General features: G+C 41.8%; 1 protein-coding gene across 1 annotated transcript in view; it reads right to left on the reverse strand.

The window, feature by feature from the left end:
- Positions 1 to 513: 513 nt before the first annotated feature.
- TMEM132C (transmembrane protein 132C) overlaps positions 514 to 16,002 on the reverse strand; it is a 220,660-nt gene continuing 205,171 nt past the window's right edge. The window contains exons 6-9 of the mRNA XM_068157429.1: positions 14,375 to 14,580; positions 13,644 to 13,917; positions 12,333 to 12,524; positions 514 to 3,660 (exon numbers count right to left, since the gene is read on the reverse strand). Coding sequence (XP_068013530.1) covers positions 2,461 to 3,660; positions 12,333 to 12,524; positions 13,644 to 13,917; positions 14,375 to 14,580 — 1,872 coding nt within the window. The 3' untranslated portion in view covers positions 514 to 2,460. The remainder of the gene's footprint in view (positions 3,661 to 12,332; positions 12,525 to 13,643; positions 13,918 to 14,374; positions 14,581 to 16,002) is intronic.

Consider the following 16,002-nt stretch of genomic DNA (forward strand, 5'->3'; position numbering starts at 1 on the left):
AGATATACCGAGCTCTGAGGTGTGCCTGATGCATCGCTGTGCTTAGCTTGTGAAGTAGCTTGGGGTCCTCTGGGATACAGGGTGCTTTGTACATGTCAGTTGTGATTCAGTGAAACTTGCTTCCATCTGAACCTACCGTATCAATCAGAGAAGCAACATAATTAATTATGACTGGGTGGCTCAAAAGTTGCACACATCAGAAGCAAGGGTCCTGGACTCGTTCGTGCTGACGGTAGGCATGAAGATGAGCAAGATGAATAGTGACACTGCCCTGAACTGTGCCTGACTGCTGTCTTCTCCTGCCATCCATCATCATCACTGCATGTTGGGTGGCAAGGGGAAGTGGTTCACAAAAGAAGAGGCAGAGCAGTGTAAAACTTTCCAACCTCTCAACATCTCTATTCTCCTCTCCTCGGGAAGAGACGCCAGTTTGGTTTGAGGTGTTGGGTTGCAGATGCAATATTGAAGCAGAGAAATGACAGGAGCCCCTTCCCCTCAGAAAAGAGAGGTTGGTTTGTCAAGCCATGTAAAGCATTTTTAATTACAATTCGTATAACATGTATAAATAAATATTACATTCTTTCAGTCTACAATGCATACTAGGCGTATCTTGTTAAAAGGTCCATCTATGTTACTGGGTGGCCGGATTGAATTTGTCCAAGTGAAAAAAACCCAAACTACTCAGTTTAGTAATCTAATTAAAAAAAAAGCCAAAAAACAAAAAACAAAACAGGAAAGAAAAATAAAACAACATGAAAAAAAAGGGAAAAAAAACCCAACCAAACAAACATGGTAAAGACAGGACAATGCAAGTGCTTCTGGCTAACAGTCAGGACATAATACTGCTTCCCAAAAGGCTGGATATACCATCTTCCTTTTAGTTACAAAAAGGTTTTGGATGACAGTGGTTTCCTCATGGTGTAGATTTGGGTCTGTGTTCTCCATTAGTGCAACCTGGCCCACAGTCAGCACAGTTCCGCCAGTTTGCACAAGGAATCTGCCACTCTATTTTGTGTTTGCTTCAGATCTGTTACTGGGTTTGTAATTCCTTATTTGAAACATTGGTTTAGCAATCTAGTCGGAAAATTTTCAGTCTTAGCTGCTCCAATGGCCAAAAAAAAAATGAAAAAATGAATAAAATAGCTGCAGATATTTCTTCATCTTGCTTCAGCAATATTTCCCTCCCTTCCAACAGTCTGTCCAGAGGCCAGCTCTCCCAGTACAAGGACATAAAAGTTTGGGGACAATCAGTGTCTTTCCATCCATTCTTCTTGCTTTTAGAGCTTGATGAGAGCTGATGACAGTAGAATAAACAGAAAATTGCAGCATAAAATAATGATTTCATGGACTTGGCAGAAAAACAAAATCCAGGCTGTACATATTTGGCCTGTGATGGTTCCAGTTCCAGGTACATTTCAAATGCACCAGCGGGGCACTCCCATCAGTTGTTACTTCTAAAAGCTACCGTAAAACAGCACCTTCTTCCCTTGGTGAAAGATGGGAACTTTGGTTGCGGAAAGTCAAAACAAACAACTAAATAAAGAATCCAAACCTGAAAGTAAAATGAATACTTCTTCCAAACAGAACCTATCCCTAGCTAGGGTGAAACAATGGAGGCTCAGGCTTTCAGAAGAGAAACCACGTGGAAATTATTAGTCAATACCTATCCTCTGAATTCTTTAAACGATAGGAGATCGTTTATAGCAAAGAGACACAAAATGTTCTTGGTCTACTGTGAACTCAGTGACTTGAAATTTTTCCTGCTTTCAAGACATTTGAAAGAAAAATACAAGAGGGAAAATTATTCTGGTTTAACTTACAAGACAAACAGAAAACTAAAAATAAACATACCGCGTACTTTCGTCCTCCTTCACACGTAATACCAAAGACACAGCTTCACTTCAAATGAAGGAATACAAAGCAATGGATTGAGTAACAATCTAAAAAGTCTTCTTGTGGGTCATCTGTCCATAACTCTGATGTTTTATTAGAAAGACAGACAAGTTCTGGTTTGTCTCTTGCCTTTTCTTTTCATGCTCTTATATTCTCTCTTGCCTTTTTACAGATATTTTTGGTACTTTGCTACATGACTATCATTATTATTTGCATGACCCATGAAACAAATTTTCCCTACCTCATCTTGCCCAGTTCACCGTACTGGTCAACCCTTTCCTTGTTCCTTTCTGCTACTTATATTCCACCCCCTAGATCCATGAGTAGCAGAATAACTGCTGAAAAAAACCCCAAAACCAAAACAAACTGAAAATCAAACCCAAACCATGGACAGTTTGGCAAATTTCTTTCCCTGATTATAAAAACTGCCTCAGCATTTTTCCTGGTGATTGCTTCCCCACCCCCTCTTCTGTCCCAATATATACTGTAGAACTGAAGGCATCAAGGTGTGGTTAAACTCCAAAAAAAACCAAACCAAACCCCAAACTAAACAAAATCAGCAAGGAGCTACACTTTGTCTTTGAACTTCTCCATGTAGTTTCGTATCTCTTTGGAGTCCCCCAGGTCCATATCCTGGCACACCCACTTAATGTCATCATCATTGCTACTTAGGATTGAGTTGACAGTAGGACAACCATCGTCGGGTGGGATGGTAGTGAATGTAGTGAATTTTACCCGCTTCCTTTTAGATGTCGGCGAGTGCAAAGGTTCAGATTTCTGTTCTTTTCCAGGCTTGCCCCCCGAGTCAGCACACCTGTGAACCTGGCTCTGAATGTTCTTCTGAGCACTGCCATTGAGGAGCTGGTTGCTCTCCTCGCAACCTGAGCCTCGGTCAATAATAGTTGTGTGCTCATCCTGCTGAGGTGATGCATCTGCTGTGTTCTCCAGCAGCTCTGCTTCGTTTCCCAGCCAGACCCAATCATGGGAATGGGTCATGGTGGCCTGTCCTTCCACCAGAACCTGCTTGTGACGGTACTTCAGTGCAAATGTTGCACAGTTTATTAGGAAGACTAGAATTGCCAGGCAGAAGACCCCTAGCAGAGCATACATCCCAATCTCCAAATCACTAAGGCCCCTAGGTGTCTGCACCAGGTCATTTTCCTCCATGCCCGCATTGCCTTTTGGTAGGTCTACTTGAGCAGGGAAGTTAGTGAAGTCTATAGGAATGTTCTGCAGCTGGCTATCATCCGAGAGTTTGCCACCATCCAGTCTGTTGTTTTTAATGACTTTATTTTTTATTACAGATTTTACTGTGGTGCTGACTTTCCTGATGGCACCCTCCTCTCGCTCTGCTGAGGAGCTCCCATAGTATCGTCCTTCCTGGCCATACCGTTCCTGATCTGACGCTTTGTGCCGTCGGTCACTGGCGTGGTTTTCAATCTCGTCGGCATCATAGTCTCCACCTGTATCAGAGTCTGCATCATTCTGGCCAAACTTGACTTTGATGTTGCCATTTCCCACAGCAAGGATGCTTTTCCTCTTAGACTTCTGGCAGGCTTCAGAAATCATCATGTCCACCTTGATTAACGTACCCTGACCTTCACCTTCTGCTACCACAATTGGCCACTTCAAGGCAGTGTTCTGGTGGATCGAGACAACAGCTTCGTCTAAGGATACAGCAGAAAGGGAGAAGTCCTTAGAGTCATAAATGTCCAGTGGAGTAACAGAGCTGTCACTGAACTGAATCCAGGTGCTTACTACAGCTTCCTGAAAAGAGAGGGATATGGTTAAAGACAGGGTCTTAAATAACACAGCTCAACTCATAGCAGCTCATCAATCTTCCAGCTCTGAATGGCAGCTGGAGGAAATGGAAGACAATGGCTCTGCACTGCATTTGAAGCAAACCAAGCTTCAACTGATGGGGCAGAAAAATGGTCACATTTGTCACTAAAGATTCCCCTGTAATCCTTCCTGCAAATGTTTTGCCAAAGAACGTATCAAATAATTGATACAAGATGTCTGTAATACCACAGCACCCATTAGCAAGCTACAATTTACATGATTTATAAAGAAAGTAATTCTTGTCATACAGAAGCTGAAAGAGACAAACCAGAAAAATTACTAGAGGCACTTGACAGGACACTTATTTTCCTCATGTTCCCCATGCAGAGGTGTCACAGGGAGCTGTCAAATTAAGCAAGGCATAAATATCTTAGCAGCAATAAGGAGCTACAGCAGTATCTTGGAAATGGTTGGAGCAGAAGATTCACCTGAAAGAAAAAGACTCACAGAACAACTGCCATTTTGCTGGAGGAAGGTTTGTTTTAAGTAAAACACACTTTATCCTTGAGATAATGAGAAAGTCCATCACATCTCTGCATCAAGGAGAGGAAGATGGGGATTCTGGTATGATTGCTATGATAAAAATACAAATGGCCTGGATTTAATTGGACTGTCTTTGTTCTCTGCAGGTAGCACCGTTAGAAGTCATCATTAGAAGCAAACACAAAGCTAGAGGTCAGCTCTTTGCCAATTGAAATCCCATCCAGATGATACAGATATTTACTTCTCCACATCTCAGTAGCTTTCTTTGCAGGAGATTTCTTTATTTTTCCATTTGCTCTATGTCTTGCCTGTTTAGCCAGCAGACATGTGGGCAGATTGCTGGAGTGCAACTTCACACAAAACTGAAGTTCTTAAACCACAGATGGTCCTAATAACTTTACACTTGGGTACACCAGAACAACTGGGCTGAAAATCACCATCAGGGAAAAATATTGCTGCCCTCTTAAGGTCCAGTCATAAGACAAATCTACAACCTAATATGGTTTCCAATTGGCTACAATTTGTTACACTGTGGTAATAAACAAAGGCAATCGCTGCTCTTCTAGTTAAATTTAAAGCTCTTCAATGAAAACAGCAAGGGGCATTTAGCTGTGCAGGAGGTTGAACTATAATGAATATCTGATTTTCCAAGTGCTATCAGCAAGTTCTTGAGGGGCTGAAAGAAGAAAAGTAAGTTGTGGCACAACAGGAAAAAAGGCAAAGTTCTTGGTGATTCAAATGCACCTCAAACAGCTGAAAAGGAGCCAGGGTAGCTCGGAAGCTGGGGAGGGTGAACTGTGTGAGAAAATTAAACCAGCTGATCTTTCATTAGAGAAACAATCCTGAAATAGCAATACAGACAGAAACATAAAGCTGCAGGGCACAGCTTAAATTCATATCATAGAAATCTAGAGCAGAGCAGATCCAGTCATGGGAAAGTAATGGATTTTCCTCTTTTTTAATGGATATGTGTAGAGAGAAAAAGATGCATCTCCTCCAGCAATTCAACACTCTGTTGCCTTCCTTCTCCCTAAAACAAGAAGGCAGCCTCATGTACAACTGGGGAGGCATGTGAAATACATTTACTTTTCATCAGTCTGGGGAAGGAAAAAACACCAGCATCATTTCAAGCACATATCACAACAAGCTTGATATTGTCTGCCAGTGGTGGTCTCTTTTGGAGAGCAGAATGAGAAAATAAGTGCAGAATTTTGTACAGTTAAGGCCAGAAATTATGAGGTCTATGCCTCCTCCCAGCTTCATTGGAGACTTCCATAGTTCCACATCCTTAACAGGCAAATGCAGCATACCTAGAGCTGCAAAGCCCCAGATCTTACTGCACAAGGGATTTGTTTGGGGTGTTTTTTTGGTGATAGAACAGCACCTCTGAGGGGTCAGGGGTCTCCCTCCAGACACTGGAGAGGAACACATATGAGGAGCCATATATTCTTCTTTCCTGTCTTCTTCAAGATCCCTATTTGGTTTTCTTCTCTTGAAGCCTTTATGCTTTAACTGCCCTGAGGCACCTTTCAGGTTAGGAGGTAACCAGCATGGAAAACTCCAATCCAAATGGCTATAATTTGACAAAGTTGTAAGCAACTTCAAAACAACTTCTATTCTTTACACTATTTCTCCACTATTCTGCATCCCTGGTTTTATGAAGCAGAGACAGAGAGAAATGAAATGGCAGGCAGCTGAAGTGATTTACTATAGATAACAGAAGTGTGCAATACTTTAGCCATTATTTTCAACCAGCATTGACAGTCTTTATTTCTCTCTTTTCTGAGAGACAATTATTTATTTTTTCCCCTACAACACATGACTGTCATGCTTATACCAGGGACCACTTCAATTAAAAGGGAAAGAAAAAAATTGAGAGAATGAGGGAGATGATTCCAAAGCCTGCCCAAGTCTATTGTACCAACCCCAGATTTCTATTTGGCAAGAGACCATCTCCTCTCATTCACAATGGTCAAAGAAAGTTGGAAGCAGGGGAAGGAAGTGAATTTCTCAAATGAATATAAATTCTGCAAAGCTAAAAAATGGAAAAAAAGAAAAAAAAGAAAGAAAAATGAAATGATTTAGTACCATGTCCTTCAAAGAGCTGTTTCTGCAAATCCTATGTACTGCAACAATAAATCCCCTCCAAATACCTGACAAGGACCTCCAATTACTATCAGCTGATGAAGATGGATTGGAGCCTTCTTACCTGCAAAGTTGCTGCCCCAAGTCTGATGCCCTCAACACTGAGGTGACAAATGCTTGTGTTCATTAATTACCAAGTATAAACAGTTTGAGTGAGTATCTGGCTGTCCAGTTTTTCTTACTTTCACTTTTTGTCTCTTCCACATGTGCACACACAAACTCAGCTGCACTTTCAGAACAAATGAACCACAACTACACATTAGTGCCAGTGTCTCTTAGAGAACAGGATGATTTGTGACTGTGATGATGTGAAGTGAATCAGATAATGTACAATAGATCATGTCAATGACAGCAAAATCCAGTCCAGAGGAGATGAAGGGACTGCATCCCACAACCGCTGCTGATTATCAAATATCATGCTTTCCTTAACACATAAAATCCTTTCTTTAGCAAACACATTTTGTTTACACTTTCCCTTGTGCCTTTGATGTTCTCTTACTCCATTCCAGATATAACTTCAGCAAGTTGGCCAGTTCTTGATCTACTGCAGTTCCACCATGTTTGGCCCTGAATTAATCTGATGCCTATCACTTGACAAATCCTCTTGCATTTTGCTCTTTGCAAGTAGTTTTTCCTTCTTTGTTATCCACTTGTTATGTTTAGGTGGGTAAAAAACAAAGGGGAAATTACCAGGGTCCAGAAGTAACCTGACACTAATGGAAACTACCAATTCCCAAGGAACTCTGTGTTGGCTGACCTGGAAGACTTCAAACCCTGCTGCATGAGTCACCACAAACCCAACTGTTTGCTGGCCATGCCTGTTCCACCTAGATAAAACAAGGAGTGCAACCTGATTGCTGGAAGCAGAGCTGCTTTAGAAGCTGAGTAGAAAGCCCATCACATAGAGATGTAATGAGTCCCTCTGTGCTGGTGCTTGCACAAATTGCCTGTGAAAACCTGGGAGCCACAGCAGTGATTATTTTGCCCTCTAAAGCATCATACAGCATTTGAAAGTCTGCTTATCTTAGCATGTTCCACTGAGCCCATCTGTAGCATCACAGTTGGTGATTACAAAGTGTCCTTCAATATCTCCTCAAAAGAGCTGGGGTCAGCTTGATACCAGGGCATACTGTCTTGTATTCTTCAACCAAAAATACGGGGAGTGGAGTGTGTAGGACTGCTTGCATGCTGCTGCTTAGAACTGATCACTATACTTGATTTTATTCCATGCCTTATAATGGTCTTTTCTCACTAAAACACAAATAAAAGTATTTGTGAATAAGTCCTCAATTGCTGGAGCCATTTGCAACAGTTCTGGAGTGAGGCAGGCCACCAAAGGAAAGAATTGGATGGCTGGATGGCTCTGCAGAAAACAAATAAATCCCTCAAATAAAGGCAAGGGAATAGTGTTCTCAGGAGCTTCTATTAGACCAGCTCTGATTGTTCTGTCTGGGGACTTGAATGCTGAAATGGGTTTCCCTAGTCATTTTATCACATGCAATATCAAAGTATTACATGTGTATTTCTTTTTAAGCCTGTGGCTTGTGTAGTAAAAATTTAGCTTGATGGTTAAGATATGGAAATGAAAGACAGCCAAGACTCAGATCTTAATTCAATCCTTGCCTTCCCCTACTGTGGATTTCTTTCTCTCATTTTTGTCCAGTCTGCTAATGTGACATTTCTTTCCAGTGGGAATTTGCCTGTATTTGCAAGGGAAGAAGTCTGATTCTTATATACCAATACATCCTTTCTCCCTTTCCCATGCTGCTTAATTCCTTTGTCATACTTGTGAACCGTAACACTCCTCTGTCAGTTTAAAGAAGCTACATAAATACAATTTAAGTGTAACATACTGCTAGAATGAGGTAAAGAATCCACACCACAAACCCACTCCTACTATGTTAGTTAACTGTGAACTCTGAGAACTAGTTTGCATGAAGGACATTAGCTGAAACAGGACAGTATTGTGTCAATCCAAAAGGCAGAGACATGCAGGTAAGCTTGGTTCAGATGTGCTGGGCACCCTCACCTCCTACCAGGTGGAGGACACTCCCTGGGGCTATGGATGATCTCACAGGATTGGGTCTTGGCACTGATGTCGGCAGGAGCTACTCATGTGAAAGAGGAGGACTTGGCCTTTAGAAAACACTAACATTGCTTGTTTTGCTTAAGAACATATCTGCAGTTTTCCAGCAGCACTGAGAGATACATAAATGCACACAGCTGTTTATTAAAGGCCTGCTTTTTCCTTTCTTCCCTCTCCCATTTCAGTTTGTTAGACCGCGTGCAATACCCTACAGTGATGAAAAAGCCATGATATGACTGTGAGCTTCCCTGCAGGGCCAGCTGAAATTTAAGAGCCCTTGAAGCTCACTCAGATCAGAAAACACTTAAACACTGTAGGCTTTCTTTTATTTACATTTTGGAGAAGCCTTGAAGATGGCAGTGTTGATTTTAACAACCGTCAGCAAGCCAAATGGAACAGCTTCCCTACCTGAGCAGATGGCCACTAAAAATAGACAGCTCACAGCTACAGCATCCAAATTTTCAGAAGATATTTCAGCTGTGATATTTATTTGAAGGCATCTCAATCATTGATCCACTTTTCAGTGCCAATATGCAACTCATTGATAAAAAACCAAAACAACAACAAAAGAGGCAGCAGGGCTCAGCACGCCCCAAGGTCACCTTGTCACCTCAGGTAATTAGTTACCCAACTATAGATAAAGATATCTAACTCAGGGCATCCAAGATAAACATTTTTAGCTTATCTTCTTTCCCTTGCCAAGTATTTGGAGAAACTGCCTACTTTTCAGGACTTGTGTTTTGGCTGCTTTGTGCTGCTTGTGCAGACATGACGTGGCCATCACAATGAAGAAACTAATCAAGTCCTTATATTCATTGAGAGAAAGTCACAGCAAAAATACCGAATTCATTCCCATGGTATTGAAAGATCTGTAATAGCACAATCTGTATAATGCTTTATGCCTTCCACTGCACTCTACAGATGTACTGCTTTATCTGCTAGGGACAATACTGTGCCTGCCAGAGTACCAATTACCCAGGGACATTTCCTAATCTGTGTGGAAGCTTGGCTATTGAAGGTGCTAAAGTGGAGCCCAGGAGAATATCTGACTAAGAACACATTGACTGTTTTCTCCATATAAATACTGAGACATGCACAATCATTCCTGAGAAAAAGAAAACCTTGGGCTATCTTAACTGCTACTCTGGTTTTCAGTTGCATCAAAAAGGTTTGCATGGCTTATTTGGACTTTTTATAAACTTCTTTAAGAGCAAAGGACACACTAAAACAATGAAGCCCTTGCAAGCTTCCACTCTATGCTTAGTTCTTGAAAAAAACTCTTTCAAAAGGGCTTGATTTTAAGAAAACACTCAGCACTTGCCTTCTGGAATTCCAGCTCAGTAAGGATCTCAGCTGACATATTCCAAATCATGAGTCACTTCTAGAAAATTTAGCCACAAGCATTCCTACATTGGCATTAATTCTTCTAAGAGCAAGTGACTTAAATGTTATATCCTTCATTCAAACTGCAAATGAAAGAAGCTGTGTGTGACTCTACAGGCCATTCCCGTGCTAAGACTATTTCCTTCAATGTACTTTCTAGTATGAAATCTACTCCTGTCTTACTTTGTTGGTGATGCAAATGCAAAGTCCCTCAGGTCTTTTTTAAATAGCCCTTGCTTGGCTACGTCCTGTCTATAGGCTGAGTAAGATGAGTGGCTTACAATAAGGTGGGAATTGGAATCAGCTCAGGCCTCTGGGAAGAAGGCACTGCCGAAGTGTCCCAGTAACAAGGGACTGGGCTCAGGATCCATGCTGGGCCAGCACCACCAGGATCAGGACTGCAAACACTCACAGTGCTTGAGCAGGAAATGACCTTCAAAAATTCCCCAAAATGAGGAGTGATGCTCCCAGCAAAGCCTTGAGCTGGGAAGCAGGCAGGACACTTCTCTTACTCCTGGTGAAGAGGAGGTTGCAAGAAGACAAGCCGAGGTAGTGGGAGTGGGCAGGCTCCAGACTGGAGCAGCTGGGAGGAGAGGCAGAGACTGAAGTGAGGTGCAACAAGAAGGTTGCTGCTCTGTGCTTGCAGGAAACCGGGACAGAAGGCACATACACAGGAGTGGGGAAAATGGATTAATTTGGTACAATTACTGAGCAACCAGATATCCTTGTGTGTTCCAGATCCTGGTATAGAGAAGATTTTCTGCTGCCTTTTAATGGAGTCTAGGTTCTGGTTTTTTTTATCCAGATGGAGTCTGGAGAAGAAACAATAGATTTTAAACTTCTACTGAGAAAGAGGTGCTTGATTTTCTTGTGTCTCCAGTCCTATAGTTGGCACCTCCAGTAGCACTATCTGTAGACTCAGGGACAGCAACACCCCACGCTATCCAGCAGCACCAGCAGCAGAAAGAGAGCCTTATTTACCCAGTCCTTCCTGTATCAGAAGTATGCCATTGGCTCACAAAACCCCACCAGGTTAAACACAACATTTCACTAAAATCATTCCCTGACACAGGAAGCTGGGAAAATAATTTAAAAACAAAGCACATTTACACTTTTTTCCCCCACTCTTTCATATTAATTCATACCTTGCCAACTGTAGTGCCATATGATGACACATCATATCATCTTGCCATACCATAATGCAACAGGAGATGTCATCTTGTGCACTACTGAAATATCCTGTCATGATATGCCATGACCTGATGTTGATAAATAACTTTGCATCCCCAGGACAGATCATCTCTGAGTCTGAGCAACCTTTCCAGATTCACAGGCTCTTTTATCTGCAATCAAAGCCATGATTCTCCCAATGGTGCTGCAGGACAAATGATTCTCTGTCCTGCATAACAGAATTGGGTTAGGCATGCTTTAGTCTTTGCTTTTACAGTCTTTGTCTGAAGACAGTATGTCAGGCATGGTTTCAAAGCCCTGGAGAAGGGTATAAATGGGTTAATTACATAAGATTCTTATGTTTACAGGATGTAGTAAATGGAACAGATGGGCAGCATGTCCTCCTAGTTTGGACATTTTCTTGTCGCTAAGTTATAAAACAATCTAAATTATTTTTATGTTCCAGAAGATTAGGTAGCAATAATCATGAAAATGGGCCATAAAACTTGACTTGAGTTCTCTCCCTATCTGTGTGAGATGAAATGTAGTTTCTGTGAGAGCAGCAGTAGCTGTGGACAGACTTAATTGCATAGCTCCCAGTCCCACTCTTCGAATCAACTGACTGAAAGAGCAATGAACATGTAGCTTGTTCCACTGCTCCTGACCCTTGGTTTTAATCTGTTCCAGAGCACCCATTTGCCTTGATCTAGTGGTGTTCTCCAATCTTCTTTTCCATGTGGGTTGTGACCTGAAACATGATGCCTGAAAGAGTCCCTTTACAGAGATGGGAATTTACTGGCTTAAGTTAAGTAGGATCAGCCCATGAACTGAAGGATGAACCCCCCAAAATCCACCTAAAGAATAAAAAGACAGGAGCCTGGCAGTCTGCCGTGTCTCCAGGAGGGAAAAAGAAATGTATTTGGCTATCTTCTGCCTCTATTTTATAGCTCTTCAAAACATCAAATTGCGAGACACTGAGCTCTGTGCTCTCTGGCATGGAAAACGAGGGCATGCTCATACAGCAAACAAGGATCACTGTCCAAAGACTGCCTGTGTTGCAAAAATAAGAGATGTTGTGTCATTTAAAGAAAGGATATTAAAAATGTAAATCACATCATTGTAGTCAGAACTTGTACTGCAGATTCAGTCCACATTTGAAGGGAAGAAATGAGAAGACAATTCCACAGCACCTCTAGAGGGAAGCAATTGAAATGGACATGTACCACAGCTACACTTTAACTTTTAAACCTGTTACAAGTTATCATCTGTACTTCACATTGACAAAACACTGCCCCACCCCAGAAGTCAGCATATATGGAGTGTACTCTACCTGCTTAGGAGTATGAAGTAACTCTTGGGCAACCGTTGTAGCCACAATAGCCCGACTACTTGCTGCACTTGGCTGAAGAAAGAGTGAAAGCCCAGCCACCAGCTGGACTCCAAGGTCTGTTATGGTCACTTTGTCATCTAACACAGTCACTGTCTTCTCTGCCAGGATGGAGTCAGACAGAGGAGACAAAACCTTTGGAGAAACACAAAAGAATCAACTTAGGAAAAGGCAGATCAATTAAAATAACCTTTCCTAAGGTCATCATCCCTTCTTTTCTCCAAAGCTGTATGCATAGAAATGAACTGTGAAATGGCAGAGTGCACTGAAGAGGCAGCCTGGCTTCATTAGTGGGCTTGGAGAAACATTCAGTAGCGAGGTTATGGCTGAGAACATTGCATCTAATACTGAGAGCTGTACTATCTCAGTTGTCTTATTTGCATCATCTCATTAGAAGATTTGATTTAAAACTTTTTTCCCCTGTTATTGTGTCCCCCAGTATGGATGAGCTCATCAGACTTGCTTCCCAACCATTTCAAAGGGAGGTTGCCAGCAATGTAGGATTTGTCCTTCTCTTTTCTGCTTGGATGTTCTCATCTTTCCATCTTTTCTGTTTCTGATAGAACATCAAGGTAGCAGGATATCCTTCCATTTAATGAAACTGAGGGCCATACAGCTATCTTTAGGGAACCTCGTACACACACTGTCTTCTCCACCTTCCTCATCTCATATCTACAGCCTAGATTAGCTATATCCACTCTATGAATTGGCATTAGTAAGGATTCAGTTGGGGCAGAACAGGGATATGGTGTTTGCCACTTGTGCCTTTCAGGGCTATTAACCAGGCTGTGATTTGTGATTTTGGGGTTTGTTTGCTTGTTTGTTTTTCTGAATTAATGTTTAAATATATCAAAAGAAACTTCACACAATTGAAATATCTGTCTCAAAAGGACAAAAAGGTCAAAACTTCACACAATTGAAATATCTGTCTCAAAAGGTCAGGTTACCAGTCAGGTTACCAGCTGACTGGTGGTAACCTGCATCCATGTAAGGCAAGAGGTCTGCCTTCTCACTAAGCCTGGACATGTTGTCTCTCCCAAAAAGTCTCTGAAAGTTCTATGACTTCCAGCTCCTGACCATGTTGCATGCTTTGGATCATTGTGGTTCAGTTAATGCTGTGTGTGGTACTCTAGAAGGTCACAGAAAAATAATGGGAAATCATCCTGTTTTGAGATAGCAGAACACTACCCTGGATTATCCCACACCCAGGTTCTCCACAGGGATGGCAGAATGCGGCAGTCTAGGGCACAGTACCTGCATTGTTGTCATTCCTACTTCCCGTCCAATCAAAATCCTGCCTTCCTGCAGCTTGGCAATGTGAGGATCCTCCAGTTTCATAAAATCCATCACCAGGTCTGTAATGTCAAACTGCCAGTCTGAGCCCAGCAGGTAGCTCAGCTGACCCCAAGGGCTGGAATCCTCAGCTACAAACTGTGTGAGGACTCGCACCATGGCGTGCTGGTACTGCAGAGTGCATCCTCTTCCTTTGCGCTCATCTTCATCCTCATCATCACTGTCTCTGGTAGGTCTTTTTTTTTTTTTTTCATAAGGAAATGAAGCACAAAGAATTGTTTTCAAGAACATGAGTGAAAATTAACACTCCCATAAATAACATCCCTCTCTCTTTTTTTTGTCTTTAAATTTCATTTTTTCCCCAGACCATTGCTGGTTCGTGGCTACCTAGCAGGAAGAATGAGCATACAAATGGACTATTCCACTTTTTCATCCCTAAGGGGACTTTACCAGAGCACTGCACTGTACTCTGTTGCACAGGACAGACAAAAGCACAGAAGCAAAGCTCCCACAAATTAAAAAATACCTGCAGATGTCCAGGGCAAAGCAGGAGATTCCAGTACTGCTGGAAAATTCCCCAGGGAAAGACGTTGCATTTGCAGTGCAGGTGCTGCAGCTATTCTTGCTGAGAGCTAAAATCAACTCCATTCATTTTACAGAAACACCCAAGAAGATTAGCAGCTCAAACTCACCTTTTGTTGGAAACAACTGGGACTCGCCAGCCTTTTATTTGGCTCAGTTCTGTGTCCGAAATGTCAATCTGAAGAGGCAGGCGTGGAACCCAGACGGTGATTTGCAGAGGAGCACTCAGATACTGATAGGTGAAGTTCACAAGTGCATTCACCTTGCCTTTCATTTCTTTGCCATTGACAAAAACATAGTCACATCTGTCAGAAACCTAAGGGGAGGAAGAGAGAGAGAAAGAAGAAAAGGTAATCACTGAGACAAAACAAGCTCAAAGTGTAACCCTGGCATCTTGAAACTAAAAGCAAAGGAAAAAGGCTCCCTTCTCTTTATGCATATTAATGATGGTCTTTTACAATGGGAGCAGCTGAACACAAAAGTCCTTTATTGGCTCAGGAGGCATAATTATGCTGGAGATGCCTAAAGACTAGATACTATTTATGAAGCTGGTGGCTGATTTGCTGTTTGTTGTGCAGTGAGCTGCTAGTCCATGAGAGTACTGTGGAATTCATAATCAGCAAGGCTCCTTCACGGCTTGGTCAAGAGGAACCCAGCAAACCACAACAGGTCTCAATAGAAGCAAGCAGCAAATAAAAGCTCTACTCTGATGAGTTCCTTCATGAGGGGTTGGTGCAGCTTTTAGTTGTCAGTACAAAGCTAGCTCTGGAGTGGATTTTATCCACTGAAGACTAACAGAAGTCTACTCATCTCCTCCACAATAAATATTATCTGTTTATAAATGTTTACATTTTGATTAAAGCTGCAAAGTGTCTCTAAACACTGCAGTAGATTTATCATTAACATGTAAATGCTGCCCTGAAATATAAGCATTATCATAGTCATGTAAGAGTTACATCAGTAATCACTTCTTTAATCAATGTTGTAATTTACAGACCATTGAGTTTTCTCATTTATTACGTTACCCAGTACCAGCGATAAAATCACTCCTGGATATATAAATCATTAAGAGGGATGCAGATAGTATGAAGTGACTCCATGTGATAAAGTCATTGTCATATCTATTCCTAAAGGTGTTATAAATGTCTGGGGAAATCCTGTGGCACATTAATCATACACTAAGTGGCGAGCAATGGGAGCTGTTACGTTAGTAAATGAGCTGATATGTCTGCAGAAATTAACAGTAAACCCAGCAGATCTCTTCAGCTCCTGCTTCTGCTCTCATCCTGTCAGCATTCTATTTCATCACCCCTAAGACTATCATTACTGGTGGCAATGTATCTCCCCCACCTGAACACATATTATCACCTGTTCCCTTTTATCCCCACTCCCATTCCCAATATAGTTTTGTTCCAATTAAGATTATCAGATGGAAATGCTAATGTCCCCAGGCTAATCAAACAGATGGATGTCCTCCATAGCCACATGTAGAGGAGCTAAACTCTTCTCAGTTTTGTGTCCACAGACATTCACACCCTGTGTGCAGACTCTGTCAGGCTTAGGCACTATTCACATTCTGGTAAAGGATTTGATGGCAAGACTGCAAAAGGAAACTTCATAGAAATTAATCCAAACATTTCTGTCATTCATTCTCTATGAGGGATGCTGTAACTGGGCTCTGTTGCTTGAAAACAGTGCTGCACACTACAATACCTGACTCAGCTATCTGTTTAGGCTT

The sequence above is a fragment of the Melanerpes formicivorus genome, unplaced genomic scaffold (assembly GCF_026170545.1).
Source record: "Melanerpes formicivorus ecotype bairdi unplaced genomic scaffold, bMelFor1.0.p_v2 SCAF_36, whole genome shotgun sequence".
Lineage (NCBI taxonomy): Eukaryota > Metazoa > Chordata > Aves > Piciformes > Picidae > Melanerpes > Melanerpes formicivorus.